The sequence below is a fragment of the Lissotriton helveticus genome, chromosome 1_1 (genome assembly GCF_964261635.1).
Source record: "Lissotriton helveticus chromosome 1_1, aLisHel1.1, whole genome shotgun sequence".
In the NCBI taxonomy this organism is placed as follows: Eukaryota; Metazoa; Chordata; class Amphibia; order Caudata; family Salamandridae; genus Lissotriton; species Lissotriton helveticus.
This window is the reverse complement of record NC_136057.1, coordinates 1,177,926,885-1,177,943,517: the sequence shown is the minus strand read 5'-3', so window position 1 is coordinate 1,177,943,517 and position 16,633 is coordinate 1,177,926,885. Positions and strand designations below refer to the sequence as shown.

The following is a 16,633-nucleotide window of genomic DNA, read 5'->3' as shown; positions in this document are numbered from 1 at the left end:
TTAGGGAAATAGAGGCCCTCCAGAGACGGCTTCTCTGGGACGGCAAGCCCCGCATAGCGTTCTCTAAACTTACCCTTCCCTGGTATGACGGAGAGATAGGATTGCCGGACCTGCGTAAATACTACTGGGCTTCCCAGTTGGCAGCGGTGAATCACGCTATATATGGACCCCCGGGGACCCTGGATACGCTATGGCAGCTACCGTGAGGCGACTACTCAAGAGCGCTCTATGCTGGGCCTCGTAGGTTTCTGTTTGCTGGTCCAACGGCTCATGCCGTCCAGGTGTGGCATGCGGCCAACAGACATCTTAAGTGGGAGGCGCGACTTACACTTGCCCCCCTGTTGTGGAGCTCAGAGAAGTTGGGAAGTCTATGGAAGTCTAAAGGCTTTGATAAATGGGACCTTATAGGGATCACGCATATTAAAGATGTTTGGGGGGAAGGTACAGTTCATACATTTAACTCCCTCAGGCAACAATACCAACTTCAGGACTGTGAGTATTTCCATTATCTTCAGATCCGACATGCTCTACTTACACACATTCCCAGGGGCACGACTATTCCCGACGCATCCCCTCTCGAGGACCGGATGTTAGACGGGCATCTTTCTGAGAAAACCATCTCTCTAATTTATAAGAAACTTATAAATAATATGGAGGATCCGCTGGTGCATATAAGATTGCACTGGAATGAGGATGGGTTGGAATTGGATGATGAGGACTGTCAGGAGGCGGTTTCCTCCCCGCGGGTGGTGGCGATTCAGACGAGGCTCAGGTTGGTTCAACTGAAGATTTTACACAGGTCATACGTCACGGGGCCATGTCTGGTCCGTATGTGCCGCTCGGAGGGTGGGGAATGCAGGAGGGGCTGTGGGGAACTGGGGACGTTCATACATATATTGGGGCACTGTATTGGGGTGCAGGCGTATTGGGGGAAGATTCACGACATGCTGCGAGATGTCCTGGGGGTAGAGATTCAGCCTGAATCCCGCAGGTGTATTTTTCTGGGATCCCACGGATCTGAATACATATAAAAAGCAATGGGCAATATTGCCCAGCTGTGGGGAGCCAGCCAACCGCCCCGGATCGAGAGATGGGTGGAGGATTTAGACTGGTGCATGTTTAGGGAAAGGTCAGTTTATGTTGCTAGGGGGGCCCTGAGAAGTGGGGCAAGGTTTGGGAGGCTTGGAATCATTACCGGGGGGATGTTTTTACACCTCCGATAAGTCTTGAGGAAATGGATGAGCATGTGTCCCCTTGATCCACCATTTGTCTCACGTATATAATATTTTGCAAAGTATGGTATGTCATCAAGTAATTTGTAAGAACTGCTAATGTCACCTGATGTGTTTTTCTTTTTATTGGATTTTTGTTTAATAAAAAGAATTAAAAAACAAAAAAGGCTCAGACTGCAAGTAAGTGGAGCCTCCACCTTGAAGTAGCATGTTCCACTCTCAAAAGGGACATAAATCAGTATGACATCTACTGAATTGTCCATGTCAATAATACATTCAGACGTCACCTTTGAAAAAGTCCGCACAGTCCTGTGCTCATATTGGAGACTGAGGAAAACATGAGCGAACAGGACCAAGATTTCAACTCCTATGTCAAGATAATAGCATACAATAGACAGAAGAGCCAGCCAAAGGAGTTGTATTCCATCAAGAAGAACATGTAGAGTCCAGACTACCTGACTGGCATCTTCTGCACTACAAATGCTTTTGAGAAGCATTTATGAGCCTAAAAGGCACTTTTGAAAGCCACCAATTGCTCCTATTCTATCTGACTTCCTCCCATGTGGCTCCAGGACTTCAGAGATATGTTTAACTCCAGGTTTGCTAAGGAATTGACACACAGCCAACAATGTAGATGCCACTGCCGCCAACACCGCCTCTACCATTGTGCAGTATTTGGTGAAGAAGACTTGTAGGACTAGGAAAAAGAGGGGGACGTTCCATAACAGCAAAGTTGGAAAAAAAAAAAATCATGCCTCCTGAAAGGCAAAAGAGACACCTACTGTCAACTGTCCTCCAGATAGTGCACATTTTCATAGGCTGTTCAAATTCACTTCAGAGCACTACAACCTGCCATTGCTTCAAAAGAAAATCAATGATTTTAAAGAAAAGCTTTGCAGGTCCAATAGTTTCATTCTCATTTTAGGCAATTAATGGGTAAAGGGCCAATGATTAATGAAGGCCCCACCAACATTTCTGATCACAATACAACGCCAGGAGAAAAAATACAAGGTCCTTGATCATGCTCTTGCATGCCTTCTGAGCCATACTCAATCATATCTGCAGCAACACTGTTCCAGTCAGTCCATACAGTTTTGGCTTGCTGATCTCTAGTGACTAGAGGAGGAGGCACTTGAGTACCTTTGGTACACCTCTATGGCTGTAGTCTTCATTAAAGGAACCAAAGCATTGGCAATACTGAGTTGCTATGCTTAACTAATGGAGGCCGGCATTGCTCCTTTTCTAGCGCTAATGCAAGAGGACAAAAAGGGCAGAAGCCTGAACCATCCTTTACTTGTGTGACTGTCAACAACACAGCCATGGATGTGTCAAATGTATGCTTCAATCGTGGAGCAGATGCAGCGACTTCAGAAGACTGAGATGTTTTAAGAGTAAAGCCTTTTTCTCGGAGTTCCAGGATCATAAACACACATACCTCTTCACAGGAAAACATTATGTGGCAACTGCGTGGATGAAGTCCTCCATTTCACTAAACCAGACGCCTCATTCTCCCTTAGAGCCTTTTAGCATAAGCGACCTCTAAATTTTTATGATATCAGAGGATTTTTCTTTTACCTGTCGTCCAGTAGTGGTACTACATTTAGCAGAAACAACATCATCCCTACCATCATGTTTACTTACAAGATGGGTTACTCATTGGGTAGAGGCCAGCAGAGGCAGTCCAACACCGATCTGTTGACAAGACAATGTGGAGGATCTCAGACCACAAATCCGTAAGCAATTTAGAGAATTTACATTGACTGCTTCGACAACCTTGCCAAGCCCTATTCGTGTAAGAAATGTAGTTTTTGTTGGAGACTGGGAGGAAATGATCACAGATCATTGGGTGTTTCAGCTGATCTACTTTAGCCATTTCTTGAATTTAATTAAGAGTAACCACTCTGTTCCTTCAGCTGCACAGAAAACGTCAATATCCAAAAGACCTGCACCACAAGAACAATACAATAGGTATCCAAAACTAATTTGAAAAAAGGTTTCTATTTCAGGCTCTTCCTCGTATAGGAGGAACTAGAAGATGAAGATCTATTTTAGACCTGAGGAAACAAAAGAAATTACTCAAAAAATCTATATTTCAGGATGGTTCCCCTACAGGACGTTATCACACTACGAGAATAAGGAGAAATGTTGATTTTGAAAGATCTTAATTATGACTATTTGCATATATACCTATCCATCCCAAGTACCAACAGAATGTTCAATTCTCCATGACCGGTCAGTATTCAGTTTAGACTGACCACTAGGTCTCCATAATGCTCCCAGGATCTTCTCTGCATGCCTTGTTCCACTAATGGCTTATAACAGAAAGCAGGGTTTTTCCTTAACAGGATAACTAGGTGATAAAGGTAAAGTTGATTGAGCAGGCACAACAGTCTGCATATTCTGATCTGTCACTGTTCCAGCATATGGATTGTAAATATTGTTTGTAAACTGTAATTTAAATTGGTTCTAGTTTCTAATACAGTCATGGTTTATCATGGGGAATTTAGGACTGAATAATTGACTAATGACTTCTAATACATTGTCTGCTCAGCCAATTAATGTAAGAAGTAACAATATGTAATAAGCATCAATATAAATGTATTAATCACGGTCGGTCTTTGTAAGTGTATTGCAGGTTCATCACGCTGTAAAAAATAAAATCTAGTGTACAAAAACCTATTTTTCTGATGAATTCTTCTATTAGCAGATTCCTCAACTTTTGAATATTCCCCAGGCGTGAAACTGGATACAGAAACCTTTTTTAGCAATATCCCTGAGCGCCTGTAGTTGGCATTGTAAGGCTTCACACTGATATCATTCTGCTCTAGAAGTGACAACCAGAACCGATTATAAGTGTTACTCTTGCTGTCTGACTTCACCTCCTTTCTTTCCACGCCACCAGACACAGTCCGGAGCTGCCCCTCTTCTTTTCAGGAGACCTTTATTTACAAAATTGTTCCAAAAACCCAGTACAAGAAAAAATGTAATCTCCCAAGACTACAGGGTTTAAACCTTGTAAGGACAGTCACAAGCAACTGTCTGTGACAGACCCCCATCAGGTTTGTCTGAGGTGCCTGGGATGGGACCACAAGTGCAGAGACTATGCCTTGGCGAATCTCAAAGCCATCTGAAACCGTGAGGCAAAGCTCTATGTCACCAAGTACCAGAAGACTCCATGCCATGACTGGTCGAATGTAAAGGGAAGGTCCTATTCCAGCTCCCATAGTTATTCCCGTGGCCGATAATCTTCATTGTCGACGTCTTCGGGCAAGATGACGAAAAAGCATAAAAAGACCAAGCGTGACTTAGCTCCTTCCCACCAGTCTTGAATCCAGAGAAGGTTTGAGGGCATCCACATGCTTCCCGGTGTTGCTTCCAAAGCCATTTCCCTTTGGAGCTGGTTCGCCCCAAATTTCTAGGGCCGGCAGCAACACTACCGCAAATCGAAGAATTCTGTGACACAATACTGCTGCTCTTTGGCAGATTACTGGTTCCCTCTGGCGCAACTCAGGACCCCAGGTAACTGCAAGGGCCTCCACCTGGGACCCTACTTGCAGGTCTGCCTTTGAGCTCAGCTGGACCCGCCATGGGCTCCGGACAGGCTTTATTACTGACTCCAATCTGATGCCAAGGCCCATGCCAGACCCTGGATAATCATTTCAGACACTGGACTGCGTAGTGCAACCTATTGTCCTTTCCAACTCAGTCAGCACCGCTTCAACCGCGACTAAGGCTGCACTCTGATCCATTTGCCATTCAGCCTTTGGGCAACTCACCAGATTCAAATACTTTGCGCTTGTCTCAAGAAATGGCCCTAGCTCTACATACTTTACTTGAATGGATTCTGACAACCATGCATATGCTGCTGAGGATGATGGTCAGATGAAGGGTGGCTCAACCTCTTGTTTCCCACTCCGGCAGTGAAGACTAATGTCCTTGCTGAGGTGCTTTCGCTTGGGCGAACAAATACAGATCCCCTGCTTCTGTTCAATGAAACCCTCACAGGCACCCTTTCCAGGCCATGGGCAAAACCTGTTCTGGACGTCTGGTGAACAGGGAGATAGCATAATGCCATCATCCAGCCCTGGGGGTGACCCTGACTTCTTCACTCAGCACCCCACACCTGAGAGCCTAGTCATGCAGGCCTCACAAAGTAAGGTCAACCCTAACACATTCCCTACCATGCCACCGGGCAGGGAATCAAAATGCATAGAAAGCTTTGGGAAAAGTGTTCTCCTCAACCAGTTGGGCCATCAAAATGACCTGCTCAATCCCGAGTGTACTTTTCATACGGCCAGCCGGAGAAGCCACCCATGCCTTCCGTTGCAAAACCTGAGGACCTGACACCCCCGCTATAAATAGTCAAGGAAGCCAACCTCTACCTCCTCGCAACCGCTTAAACCTGGTGGTTGCAATTTCGATCGCTCCGGCCCCTGTCATATTAGGAAGCTAGCGTTCCCCGATGTGTTTTTGCTCCACTTGCATTGTTAAACTCCTGACGCCTCAAACCGGTGACCAGAGCCTGAATTGCCTCTCCTCATGGATATCTGTTTCCCTGAAACATATTAGTTTCATCACGCCCATCCCTATGGTGAACTGGGCCCATAGCGATTTAACTAACAGAGAATTGCTGTCCATCTAACTTCCTTCCAATTTTAAGAAAAACGTCTGTTTCCCTTGTGACCCCCTCTCCCACCACCTCACCTCTGCCCTGATGAAGGTGTAGCCCACACTGGGCTATATACCGAAATGCGCGTCGGCGTCCGTTCCACCCTTGGAACCTACCAAACCATCTGGGACTCTGTCACCTGTCCCTAATCCATCTTATGCATCTGTGGCCATTGGGTGAAGTGGTATATGATGTTTGAATGAGTATGTTTGTGTGTTGGTGTTAGTTTTGTGGGAGTATGGGTTATGAATAGGAATCAATCCCTTTGTTAAATATTTTATTATTATGTATATATATATATATATATATATATATATATATATATATATATATATATATATATATATATATATATAAATGTTTCTGTTGAATATGTTTGTCCATATCACTAAAAAAATAAAATGAAAATGCTAAAAATGAATTTCTAATAAACAGATTTGATAATATCAATTTGTTTGGTTCCTTTGGAGATATCCATTCTCAGTTCAGAGTGTGATTTAAAATTGTTTGGACCTCCCGTAGGCCTCTTTGTAATTACAGGGTAGGTGTCCCTCCTTGTTTGGGCCATCAAAATGAGCTCGCTTCTAGGGTTTTATACCCACATCCTTTCAGACTCCATTGCACAAGTATTCCGGGTGTCCTTGAAGGCTATTCGGGATGGCTGCGATGCTGGAAAATCTACCATCCACTGTGGCTTGAACACCACAGTTTGCATAGGCAGAGCAATTAGCACCAGTGTGGCTATTAGGAGGCACGTCTGGATGATGTCCACTGGCTTCGCCGGCGATGCCAAGTCGACGTTACTGGACATACCTTTGATGGCTCTCCCCTTTTTTATGAGAAGGCAGACTCAATTCTTGAGCACTTTAAGGATAATAGGGCCACGGTGCTTTCTATGGGCTGTCTGCTCTGCCACGTCAGCTGCACCTACAGTTTTGCCCTTAAGTTCAACTTGCCCAGCAAACCCTTCAGCCTTTTTACGGTTGAGGCTGTGGTACCCACAGACCATGTGAAAAGCAAGGGCAGCGTTCAACACAGTCTTCCGCCCTTCCCTCTGCCTCAAAACCTCTTTAGTGGGTCCTTCAAGGCACACAGACCCCACAGATCCCTGTCTGAGGTAGGATCTGACATTTCCTGCCAGGGTGGCAGGCGATAACTTCTGTCAACTTGGTCCTATGGATTGTCCAGCCAGGCTACACCATACCATTTCTTGTCACTCTGCCACATCTTTCGCCATCCTCAGAACAGCTGACAGCAGACATTCTGTCCCTCTTGCAGCAGGAAGTTCATGTCCTTCTGGTCAAAGGAGCCATAGAGAGGATGCCGGCATCAGAAGTAGGCTTTGGTTGTTACTCACACTACTTTATGATCCCAAAGTCACACCTTTTAGTGCTCTCAAAAAATGACTACTGTATCTTGGTTTACATTAACATTTAATTAATAAGTTGCAGGTCCTACAGAATGCAGCAGCATGACCACTGCTGAGGATTCCTAAATGCCACTCCGTATCAAAATCCATCAGGAAACTGCACTAGTTTCTAGTTAGACAAAGGATCACCATTAAAGCTCTGTATCGCTGATAAAGCACTGCATGACTTAGACCTGGAATGTCCTAAAAACAGTTTTAAATGGTACAACCCAGGTAGGACATTACGGTCTGCGACGGCCAAATGTGCTGTAGTGTCCAGGTTCAAACGATCCTCCCGGAGAGGTGGAAAGTTTATGACTGAACCAGCAAAAGCATGGAACTCCGTCCCTTTGCATATAAAAGCCATACCCAACCTTTTAGCCTTTAGAAATGCTTTTGAAACCTGGTTATTCAATAATAACTGAGTCCTAACACTGTTTTTGGGTACTCCTCTTACAGTAGAAAAGCTAGCGGCAAGACGCCTCTAGGTATTCGAGCGCTTTAGAAATGTATTTAACTTAACAAAAAAAGGTCAGAAGCCTTTGTCCTATAACCAACTTTTAGCCTCTCAATGTCCTCCTGCGAAAGACCAATTCAAAATGCTCACGCCGATCCAGAGCTTGTGTGCCCCCGGCCCTCGAGTCTGAATCATAGCAATATGTATACAGGACGCTTATTGCCACATCCCCATCCTGCAGACCCACAGGTGATACCTTCAATTCACAGTGGGGCAGGAGGCTTTTCACTTAGCTGTTTTCGCTTTTGACCTCGCTAGTGTCCCTCGGGTGTTCGAAAAAGTGATGGCAGTGATTGCAGCTCATCTTCAGAGGTCAGGGATTTAAGTCTTCCCCTGCCTTGACTGGATGCTAAATGCAGGCTTACCCCAGGCAGTCGTCACCCACCTCCAAACCACTTCCAACCTCCTCAATTCATTGGGGTTCACCATAAACGTGCCAAAAATCACACCTGACACCTACACAAATGCTCCCCTTCATCTGAGCCATTCTGGAAACAGTGCAGAGTTGTGCCTTTCACCTGAACCTTATAGTCCAGGACATTCGGGCTATGATCCTGATGTTTCAGCCTTTGTTCCGGATCTTAGTGAGAGGAGCTCTGAGACATATGCTCCAAGATAAAGCAACAGGTCCAGGGATCCTGGGTCTAGATATGAATTCCTAAAATATCGAAGGAACTTCGCTCGAAGCTCTGAACCATTCCAGCTACGCAATATCAAGTAGGGTTATATATGTGAGCCTATGTTCCTTCCTTTCAGACAAATAGTTGATAAACAAGGGTAAATCCTTATTTTTACATAATATGGTAATCCAAATATATTTGTGTCAAGTAGATGGATGTTTTTATTTTTGTTCATTCACTGCTCAATTAGTCCATTTCACTCTTAGTTTGGTTATAAATATTAATTGAGAAGAGAAGGGACAGCCGACACGTGTTTCACCCTTTATGGCAGGTAGAGCCAGGGCTTTCTCAAGGGCTCAAATGATGATGATATGCAATTCAATACATTTCAATATAAACATCCAATTTTTTCAAAAGAATCACAAGACGTCTTCGTTTAAATCTGTGTTGAAAAGGGGAAACATTGGATGTTTATATTGAAATGTATTGAATTGCATATCATCATAATTGAAAGTGATGACTCCTTTTCACGTTGGATAAAATATCACCCTACTGGCGTTCTCACTCCACCTCACCCCTCTATGGAGGAGAAGATGCTCCACTGGCTGATTCCTAAAAGGACTTTTAGCTTTTACACCAATCAGACCAGGGAACATTGTGTGGACGCTCATCTCTTTGCGGGATTTGCTGGAGCGCAGAAAGACAAAGCAGTGCAGAAGTGGACCTTCTTTCAGTGGATTGTGCTCTGCAATAAAATCTGCTACACGATGGGAAAGAAGCAGCCTCCTAAAAGGTTTGCAGGCTCATTTCACCAGAACCAAGGCTGCTACCACTGCATTGGCTCATAGTTCGGGATATTTTCTAGGCTGCTATGTGGGAGTCACTCCTTATGTTCAGGAAGCACTACTTCCTGGACAGCCATGTCTGTTGGTTTGCCCACTCAGTCCTACTGATTTGAGCCAATTCAGACTCGCCACCTGGGATGTATTGCTTTAGTATCTATTCAAACAGTGAGGAATCTGTGGTTAGAAGTATCTAGCAGAAGAACTAGTTACTTATCTACGGTAACACTGTTTCTGGTAGATACTCTATCTAATCGCAGATTCTTCACTGAGCCTCCCTGTTCTGTGTACTGGGCCCTTTTCTACCTAAAAAGGTGCAACTATAGAAATCTTCACAGTAGTCAAAGCCAGTTTGCTGTTGCAGTCTGTATCTTGGGGTGCGGACAGTCTAGGAATCAACTACCATTAGCGTGTTCGAGTGGTACCTATATGCGGTTCTGCGCGTCACTTGCAGGGTGAGATGACATTGGCATGGAGCTGCATGCCTCCACCTACACAAGAACAGGGGTACTGCTTAAAAAGTTTCCTGATACAGTTTGTCACTTGGGGAATATTCAAAAAGTGAAGAATCTGTGGTTAGATAAAGTATCTACCAGAAAGAGTGTTACGGAAAGTGAGTAACTTGTTCAATTGGAGTAATGGTTAGTGAATTCCCTTAATGTGGTAGCTTTCCTCCTTGGCAAATCTTGACGGAAAGACTTTGAGAAACTTAAGGTTGATGTGGTTAGAACAAGATATACCCTTAGCAATGTTCATCTTAGTGACAGTGTTGATGCTGTGGTGCACGAGTTCTCTGACCTTTTTAATACTCTGTCCAGGGTATCAAAAAGGTTCCAGAATCCAGTCCTATTCCAGACTTTGTTGTTCTACATAAATTCCATCTCCGACAAGTCCTCTATATTGCTCTTTGCGTACAGACGCAATCGCTGCCCATTATTTAAATAAGTTCACAATTTAATACATGGCTGGCAGTATAATCGTATCGCCTCACCTTAGTTAAATACAGATTCTTGGAGATTTGCTGGGTTTTTTGACTTGACTAGTGTTATTTTTCATCAACTTCTACTTCATAAAAACTATAGCATGTTTATCTTTTGTGATGATTTACTTGTTACTTTTAAACGGTTCACCATCTTGTTTCCTTTCCTTGTTCTAAAGGATCTGGAAAGAGACAACAGCTTCCTGTATGCTTTACTTCGTTTAATACTTCCTTTGGCATACAGCTATCAGCCTGAATTAACAATAATTGCTTTGGGGCCTAATAGTAAGCTCAGTGTCAGTAGTATTGCCCTGCTGACCCGATTGTTGCAAAGCCTTGCTAATGGACGTATACTCGCAGTGATTCAGGTAAGGAATCTAAAGCCTAAAACGCTTCTCAAAGTCGATTATAATGAAATTCCATACATAGAGATGACATGTTGTATAAACATCACCACACTTGTTTATAGGAAAATCTACTGTAGTATTGTGGCATGAAAAACAAGTTAAAATGTATTAGAGATACGATTGTATGGCATGCAAATAATGGTAACACTACTTGTGGATACACTCAGCCTCACAGGTCAACCCTGCGTTTAAAAAATATCATAATTTTTATCGTCCCACTCTTTATGCTCTGTGTGGAAACCCCAGATATTTTTAGGAACTTCAGGGGTCTAATATATTCTTAGGAGAGTAGACTATTACATAGTGGAAAGCTTATTTATTTGGTTTTAATAGCATATTGATTGCACCCACCCTGTTAGAGTTCTCCATGGCTCCCTCAAGAGACAGGGAGCCCACTTGTGCAGAAATTTGTAGTGCATTCTTCTGCAGTGTGCACATCCGACAGACCTACTTTTCTAAAGACCTCTATTTCACTTATTGTTCATTTTGTAAAACGTTTCAAGAGCACAATGAGAGCTGATTTTTATAGCACTGAGGTTCAGCTAAATGTGGTCTCTAGTTTGAAATCTTAGTTTCAGTTGAGTCTCTGCAAAGCTTCTACATGTGGCCTGTTATAACAGAAGGCTGTAAAAAAGCTTAATTGCTGCCATCATGTTTCTAGCATTGACTTACTATAGTGTGTTGGTTAAGTGAGTGATCTTCATGAACCTGGTGTAGGTGCAGATGATAGTGCCTGAGAGTAATGTTTTGTCTGCTTTAAATTAGTGAATAGGTACTTTCAACGTTAAAGTACAAAAACCATCTCTGAAATGCTTGTCGTTTCATAGTGAGAACCTTAACAACAACTCCTTCTTGGCTTTAATCACATCCTTTCTCCCTGATCTTACCAGACCTTATGTATATTTGCCCTTCTGCAGTTTGTGTAAATTTTGAAAACAAACGTGTCTTTTGTTTTGCTAACACACTATTGGGCGTTTATTGATTTAAAGTCAAAACTTAGGATGCAAAGCAGGTTGTAAAAATAGGTAACAAATATGGTTTGTCATCATTTGGTGGTCTATGTATCCATAACAGGACACAGAATTAAAGTACATGGAAAGCATTGCTGAAGCTTTAATGAATGTGAATATGCCTGACATAGTGCCATATTCACCGATTCCAAAGGAGGTCATCCTCGCAATAGAAGAAAGAAGTCACAAGCTCCAGGAAGAATGGAAACTGCTTCAAAGTTCAGGTCAGTTGTTTAGGTTCCATCTACTGTGCTTCTCGTTTCAGGATGTATGTTTCAAATGGCACATGAACACATCTCTGATACATACAGGTTTGCTCCCACCTTCGCATTTAAGAACTGTAGGGCTCCTAGAGGATCAACTTCAATTGGTGGTGGGATCACTTATCAAGCGAGCATGTCACAACATGCACAGCGAACGGAGTGCATCATAGAAGCATGTGGGCAGTCTCATAGATGAGGAACTCTGGAAAGATATTTCTGTTAAGCAGCATGGAATCGTCAAAAATCCCAGTCTACTTTAAGTATATAGAACATTTTGCAATGGACCTTGCTTTATATCAAATCCATACTTGAATCTTGGCAAAATGGTGTGTTCCAAGCATATTAGACTAGCCCTCTGTTAGACCTCTGTGTTCGTCTTGACATCTTAAAACAGCACTCTCGCATATTTTATACGGCAAGGTGGGATTCCTTGTGTAAAAGCATATGCTTGGAAACCCTTCATATTCAATTTTAAAGTAAATAATTGTAAATCCTTAAGTGAAATCCCAGCCCCTGTTGCATCCTGTTACGTTTACATGTATTACAAACACTTGAGAGGCACTGTTTCTATCAGTAAAATCAGAAACGGAAGAGAGCGGGAGAGACCATAGATAGGGTTGCTTCAGGCTGTTTATTCAGTCGAGACATAACATTTATGGCTGAATTCAGCTCAAAACATGGGGATTTCTAATAAATGCAGGCTGAGGGCAGGATATCTCTGATGCTCCCTTTATTTTGCTAAACGGGGATGCCTTTTAAGGGACATTCATCAACATGTTGTGGCTACACCAAACCCCTGAAATGTGTTTTCTCCATTATTTGGATTTGGGTCGTCTCACAAAATGTAAACCTAAGGAGGTCTCTGAACCAAGGTGCCTGAGCATAGTCTTTTGATGATGGAATAATCATGATTCATCTGAGTGATAGAAGCCTGAAAAGGCTGAAGAGCACTCTCCTAAATAAAATTAGTTGCAAAACCAAAAGATAACTAGGTCCTGTTAGAGCTCCAGCTTTGTCCAAGCATCAAACATAAGAATATGGGTCCTTAATTGTAGCATAAATGTCGTCTCAACTGCACCAGTTCCGCCAGTCGGAGAAGAAGCAAACCTCTCTAACCCATGGTGTTATCCCTCTACCACTAAACCAAGATGCTCAGGTTGCAAGAGGAATGAAACTAGCTGTGGTACAAGACTTTAAGTTGGCTAATGGCAGCCTGGCCGGCATACAACTCCATAGCAGGGTTGAATGTACACAGGTGTATGACTAATCTGTGATCCCTCTCAAAGGTGACCGCTTGCCTTGAACGTGTTCCAGTTCTCAGAGGGTCTAACCAGGTCTATTTGGGTTGGGGAGTTAAATCTCTGATATAGCACAAAGTCCAAAGGCGGTGCTGAAGGACAATTTAACTGACAGACGTCACCAGCATCAATTGAATATACCCTAGATATCGGAGCTCAAACTGCTCATGATACAGAAACACAAAAAACACACCAAACAGAGGTTAGCAGTTCAAACACAATTTTCACCTAAAGAGTGGACGGCACATTTTCGCTGGAAGAAGAGGACATGATGACTGTATCCAAAGTACCAATCATGAGACCCAACCCCACCATGGAGCATGAGCATGGAGCTGCGCTGATAAATGCTGGGTGTTTTGAGCCCATCACCACCTCAATAACTGACTGATTAACACCTAATAATCTATCAAACATGCCTGCTACGTACATTACACGAATCACAAAATTAGATGCCAAATGCTTAGAGTGACAGAAACCGGCCTTTGAGATTTTCATCACTTTTCTACAGGAGTTTTTTCCTTAGGATACAAAATATACAAAGACATGAAAACATGGCTAACAGTTGGAGTGGCATTTGTTTACACAGATGATCTGCCATTTACTGAAGTCCATGCTTCCACAAAGTAGTTTTTCGAGTGTATGATTGCCTATTGTAACATCATTCCTAACTCATCCTTTCGGGCAGCAGTGCTCATTTGTTAGGTTAAGTCAAAGGGAACTCCTTGATCCAACACGCCATCTAAAAACAGTTTCCCATATTGTCTTAATAGTAGGGAATTACATTTTGTAGACGAGCACTCACAACTAACCTAGAAGCCTCAAAATTCATAAACACATGACTGTATTGGAGTTAGTTCTAATTGGGAAAGGCATGCCTTTGACACCAACACGCCAATCAGGTATTGTTTCAAAATATTGACATATGACGTGTTGTTACCCTGGTTGGACCATTTTCTTATCCTATCACAGTATCTAAACATGCTATGTCTCTCAATACCTACAACAGACACTGTGCATACTCCTAAACTTCCCCAGAATGTCCCTGATAGTTCTGCATATTTCAAAAAGCACAAATCCTAAAATCATTATTTGAGTCTTCCTCCAAACACCAATGATGCAGGTCAAAATCATACCTATTAAAATGCTGAGATTGAAAGAAGGCATCTGAAAGAGACACGTTAGTATTAGATTCCCTACCTTAGAATATCCCCAGGCGTCAGACTGGATCCGGAAACTTTTGCGTAGCAGTTCCCTTGCGTGTCGGTAGGCGTCGTCTGCAGCTCCGCGTCCGCCGTGGGCGCCGTGATGACGTCGTCGGAGTACTTAGACGACGCCTCCGCGTGCTGACGTCAGTTCTTCTTTTTTCCGCGCCAGCAAGCGCAGATCTGGAAAAAGCAGTAACCCTAGTAAATTTTTGACTAACTTTTTTGATCGCTTTTGATCATTTTTCGTAGTCTTTCGACTCCGATTGGTGCCGTAGGGATGCCCGGCTTTAAGCACTGCGAGGATTGCGACCGGCTGATGTCGGTGACAGATCCTCACCACCTGTGTTTAACGTGTCTAGGCGTCGATCACGACGACAAGGCCTGCTCCGACTGCCGGGCCCTCTCTTCGAAAGCCAGGCGGGAGCGGTCCCGCAGGCGACTCGAACTCTGGCAGTCGGTCCCGCGTTGCGAGAGGTCTCGGTCCCACGGGAGGTCGAGGGACAGGTCGCGGGCTCGGAGCCACCACAGCTCCGAGTGTAGGCCGCACTCCTCCGGGTCGAAGTCGTCGTCAGGTAAGAGGCACAAGAAGTCCAAGAGGCGTCATCGCTCTGCGGACTCCCCCCCCGACGCTCGCGCGATGCGGCCGGGGGTTCGGGTGACACCGCCCACGCGGCTCCGTCGGAGTCGCGGACGCCGCGTTCGGCCCCACATCCTCCGGTCCCTGGGCTCAACGCGACGCCGGAGGAGATCGAGCGCTTCCTCATGGCCATGAGGAAACTCTCTCCTCCGACGGGCTCCGCGGCGCCTTCGGGCCCAGCGGACCCGTCTGGGACCCCTAGCGGGTCGGGGGTTTCTGCCCCGACACCGTCGGGTGCTTCGGCCCCGATGCCGCCGGCGCCTTCGGGCCCGGCGCCGCAGGTTCCCGCTCTCCCGCCGGCGCCTTCAGGCCCGGCGCCACGGGGTCCAGTTGTCCCGGCACCGGCGGCGCCTACGGGCACGGCGCAGCGGGAATGCCGCTAGACCTTCTTTGGGTTCTGGTTCATCGCCGGTGGACCTGACGACCTCCCCGGCGTCGGACCATCAGGTGTCGCCTCCGGTGCCGTCCTTGGGCGGCGCCGTCCCCGATGCCCCCTTCATTCCTGTTCCGACGTCGGGACGGCCCCGATGGGCGCCGCTCCAGACGCCGTTTGGGGAGTTTCACTTCTATGAACAGGCCCCATTAGTTGAGAACCCCGAATTTCAGGAGATGGGTGATGAAGAGGATTGGGAGGGGTCTGAGGACCCTCTGACCAGAGAGTGTCAGTCTCATGAGGACTGGGCAGGAGACCTTGGGGAGGCCAGTGGCCTGGACACCTCTCCAGACACTGGTTTTGTCTCCCCTCCTACCGTGGCTTCGGAGGAGGGGGCAACCTACAGTGTGGTGTTGATGAGGGCTGCCAAGGCCTTGGGCCTTGAGCTCCCCGTCGTGGCCGTGAGGACTAATCTCCTCACTGAGGTCCTTAAACCGCAGTCAAGCTCGGCCGAGCCTCTGCTGCCCTTTAATGAGGCCTTGTTCGACGTTCTTCTGGGCACTTGGTCCAAGCCCGCTACGGGTTCTTCCGTAGATAGGAACGTGGCCAGACGCCACCGCCCCGCCCCGGGCGACCCATGTTTCCTGTCCACCCACCCTACCCCCGAGAGCCTGGTCATCCAGGCCTCTAATTCCCAGACCGCATTCCCGTCGGCACCGCCGGACAGGGAATCCAAGAGATACGAGCAGTACGGCAAAAAGATCTTCTCGTCCCTTAGTCTGGGACTGCGGTCTTCCAACACCGCATGCCTCTTGGGCCGCTACACCCACTCTCTGTGGGATACGGTCACGGACGTGCTGCCAGAGTGTCCGTTGGAGGTACGGGCCAAACTCGGCCAAGCCCTTGTGGAGGGCCGGGATGCAGCCAAATATTCCATTCGGTGTGGGCTGGATACCACCAACTCACTGGGTAGAGCGATGGCAACGACGGTGGCGGTCAGACGCCACGCCTGGTTGAGGTCCGCCAACTTTTCGGCCGATGTCCAGAACACATTGATGGACATGCCGTTTGATGGCCATCGCCTCTTTGGCGACAAGGCAGACCATGCGCTCGAGCGCTTTAAGGACTCCAGGGCTACGGCCAAGTCCTTGGGCCTTTCGGCCCCGCGCCAGC

The 16,633-nt window shown here is 45.7% G+C and overlaps 1 protein-coding gene across 3 annotated transcripts in view; it reads left to right on the top strand.

The window, feature by feature from the left end:
• HDAC10 (histone deacetylase 10) overlaps positions 1-16,633 on the top strand; it is a 527,678-nt gene that overhangs the window by 443,331 nt on the left and 67,714 nt on the right. For all 3 annotated transcript variants that reach the window (XM_078656727.1, XM_078656714.1, XM_078656722.1), the window contains exons 20-21: positions 10,447-10,635; positions 11,749-11,908. In XM_078656727.1, coding sequence (XP_078512853.1) covers positions 10,447-10,635; positions 11,749-11,908 — 349 coding nt within the window. The remainder of the gene's footprint in view (positions 1-10,446; positions 10,636-11,748; positions 11,909-16,633) is intronic.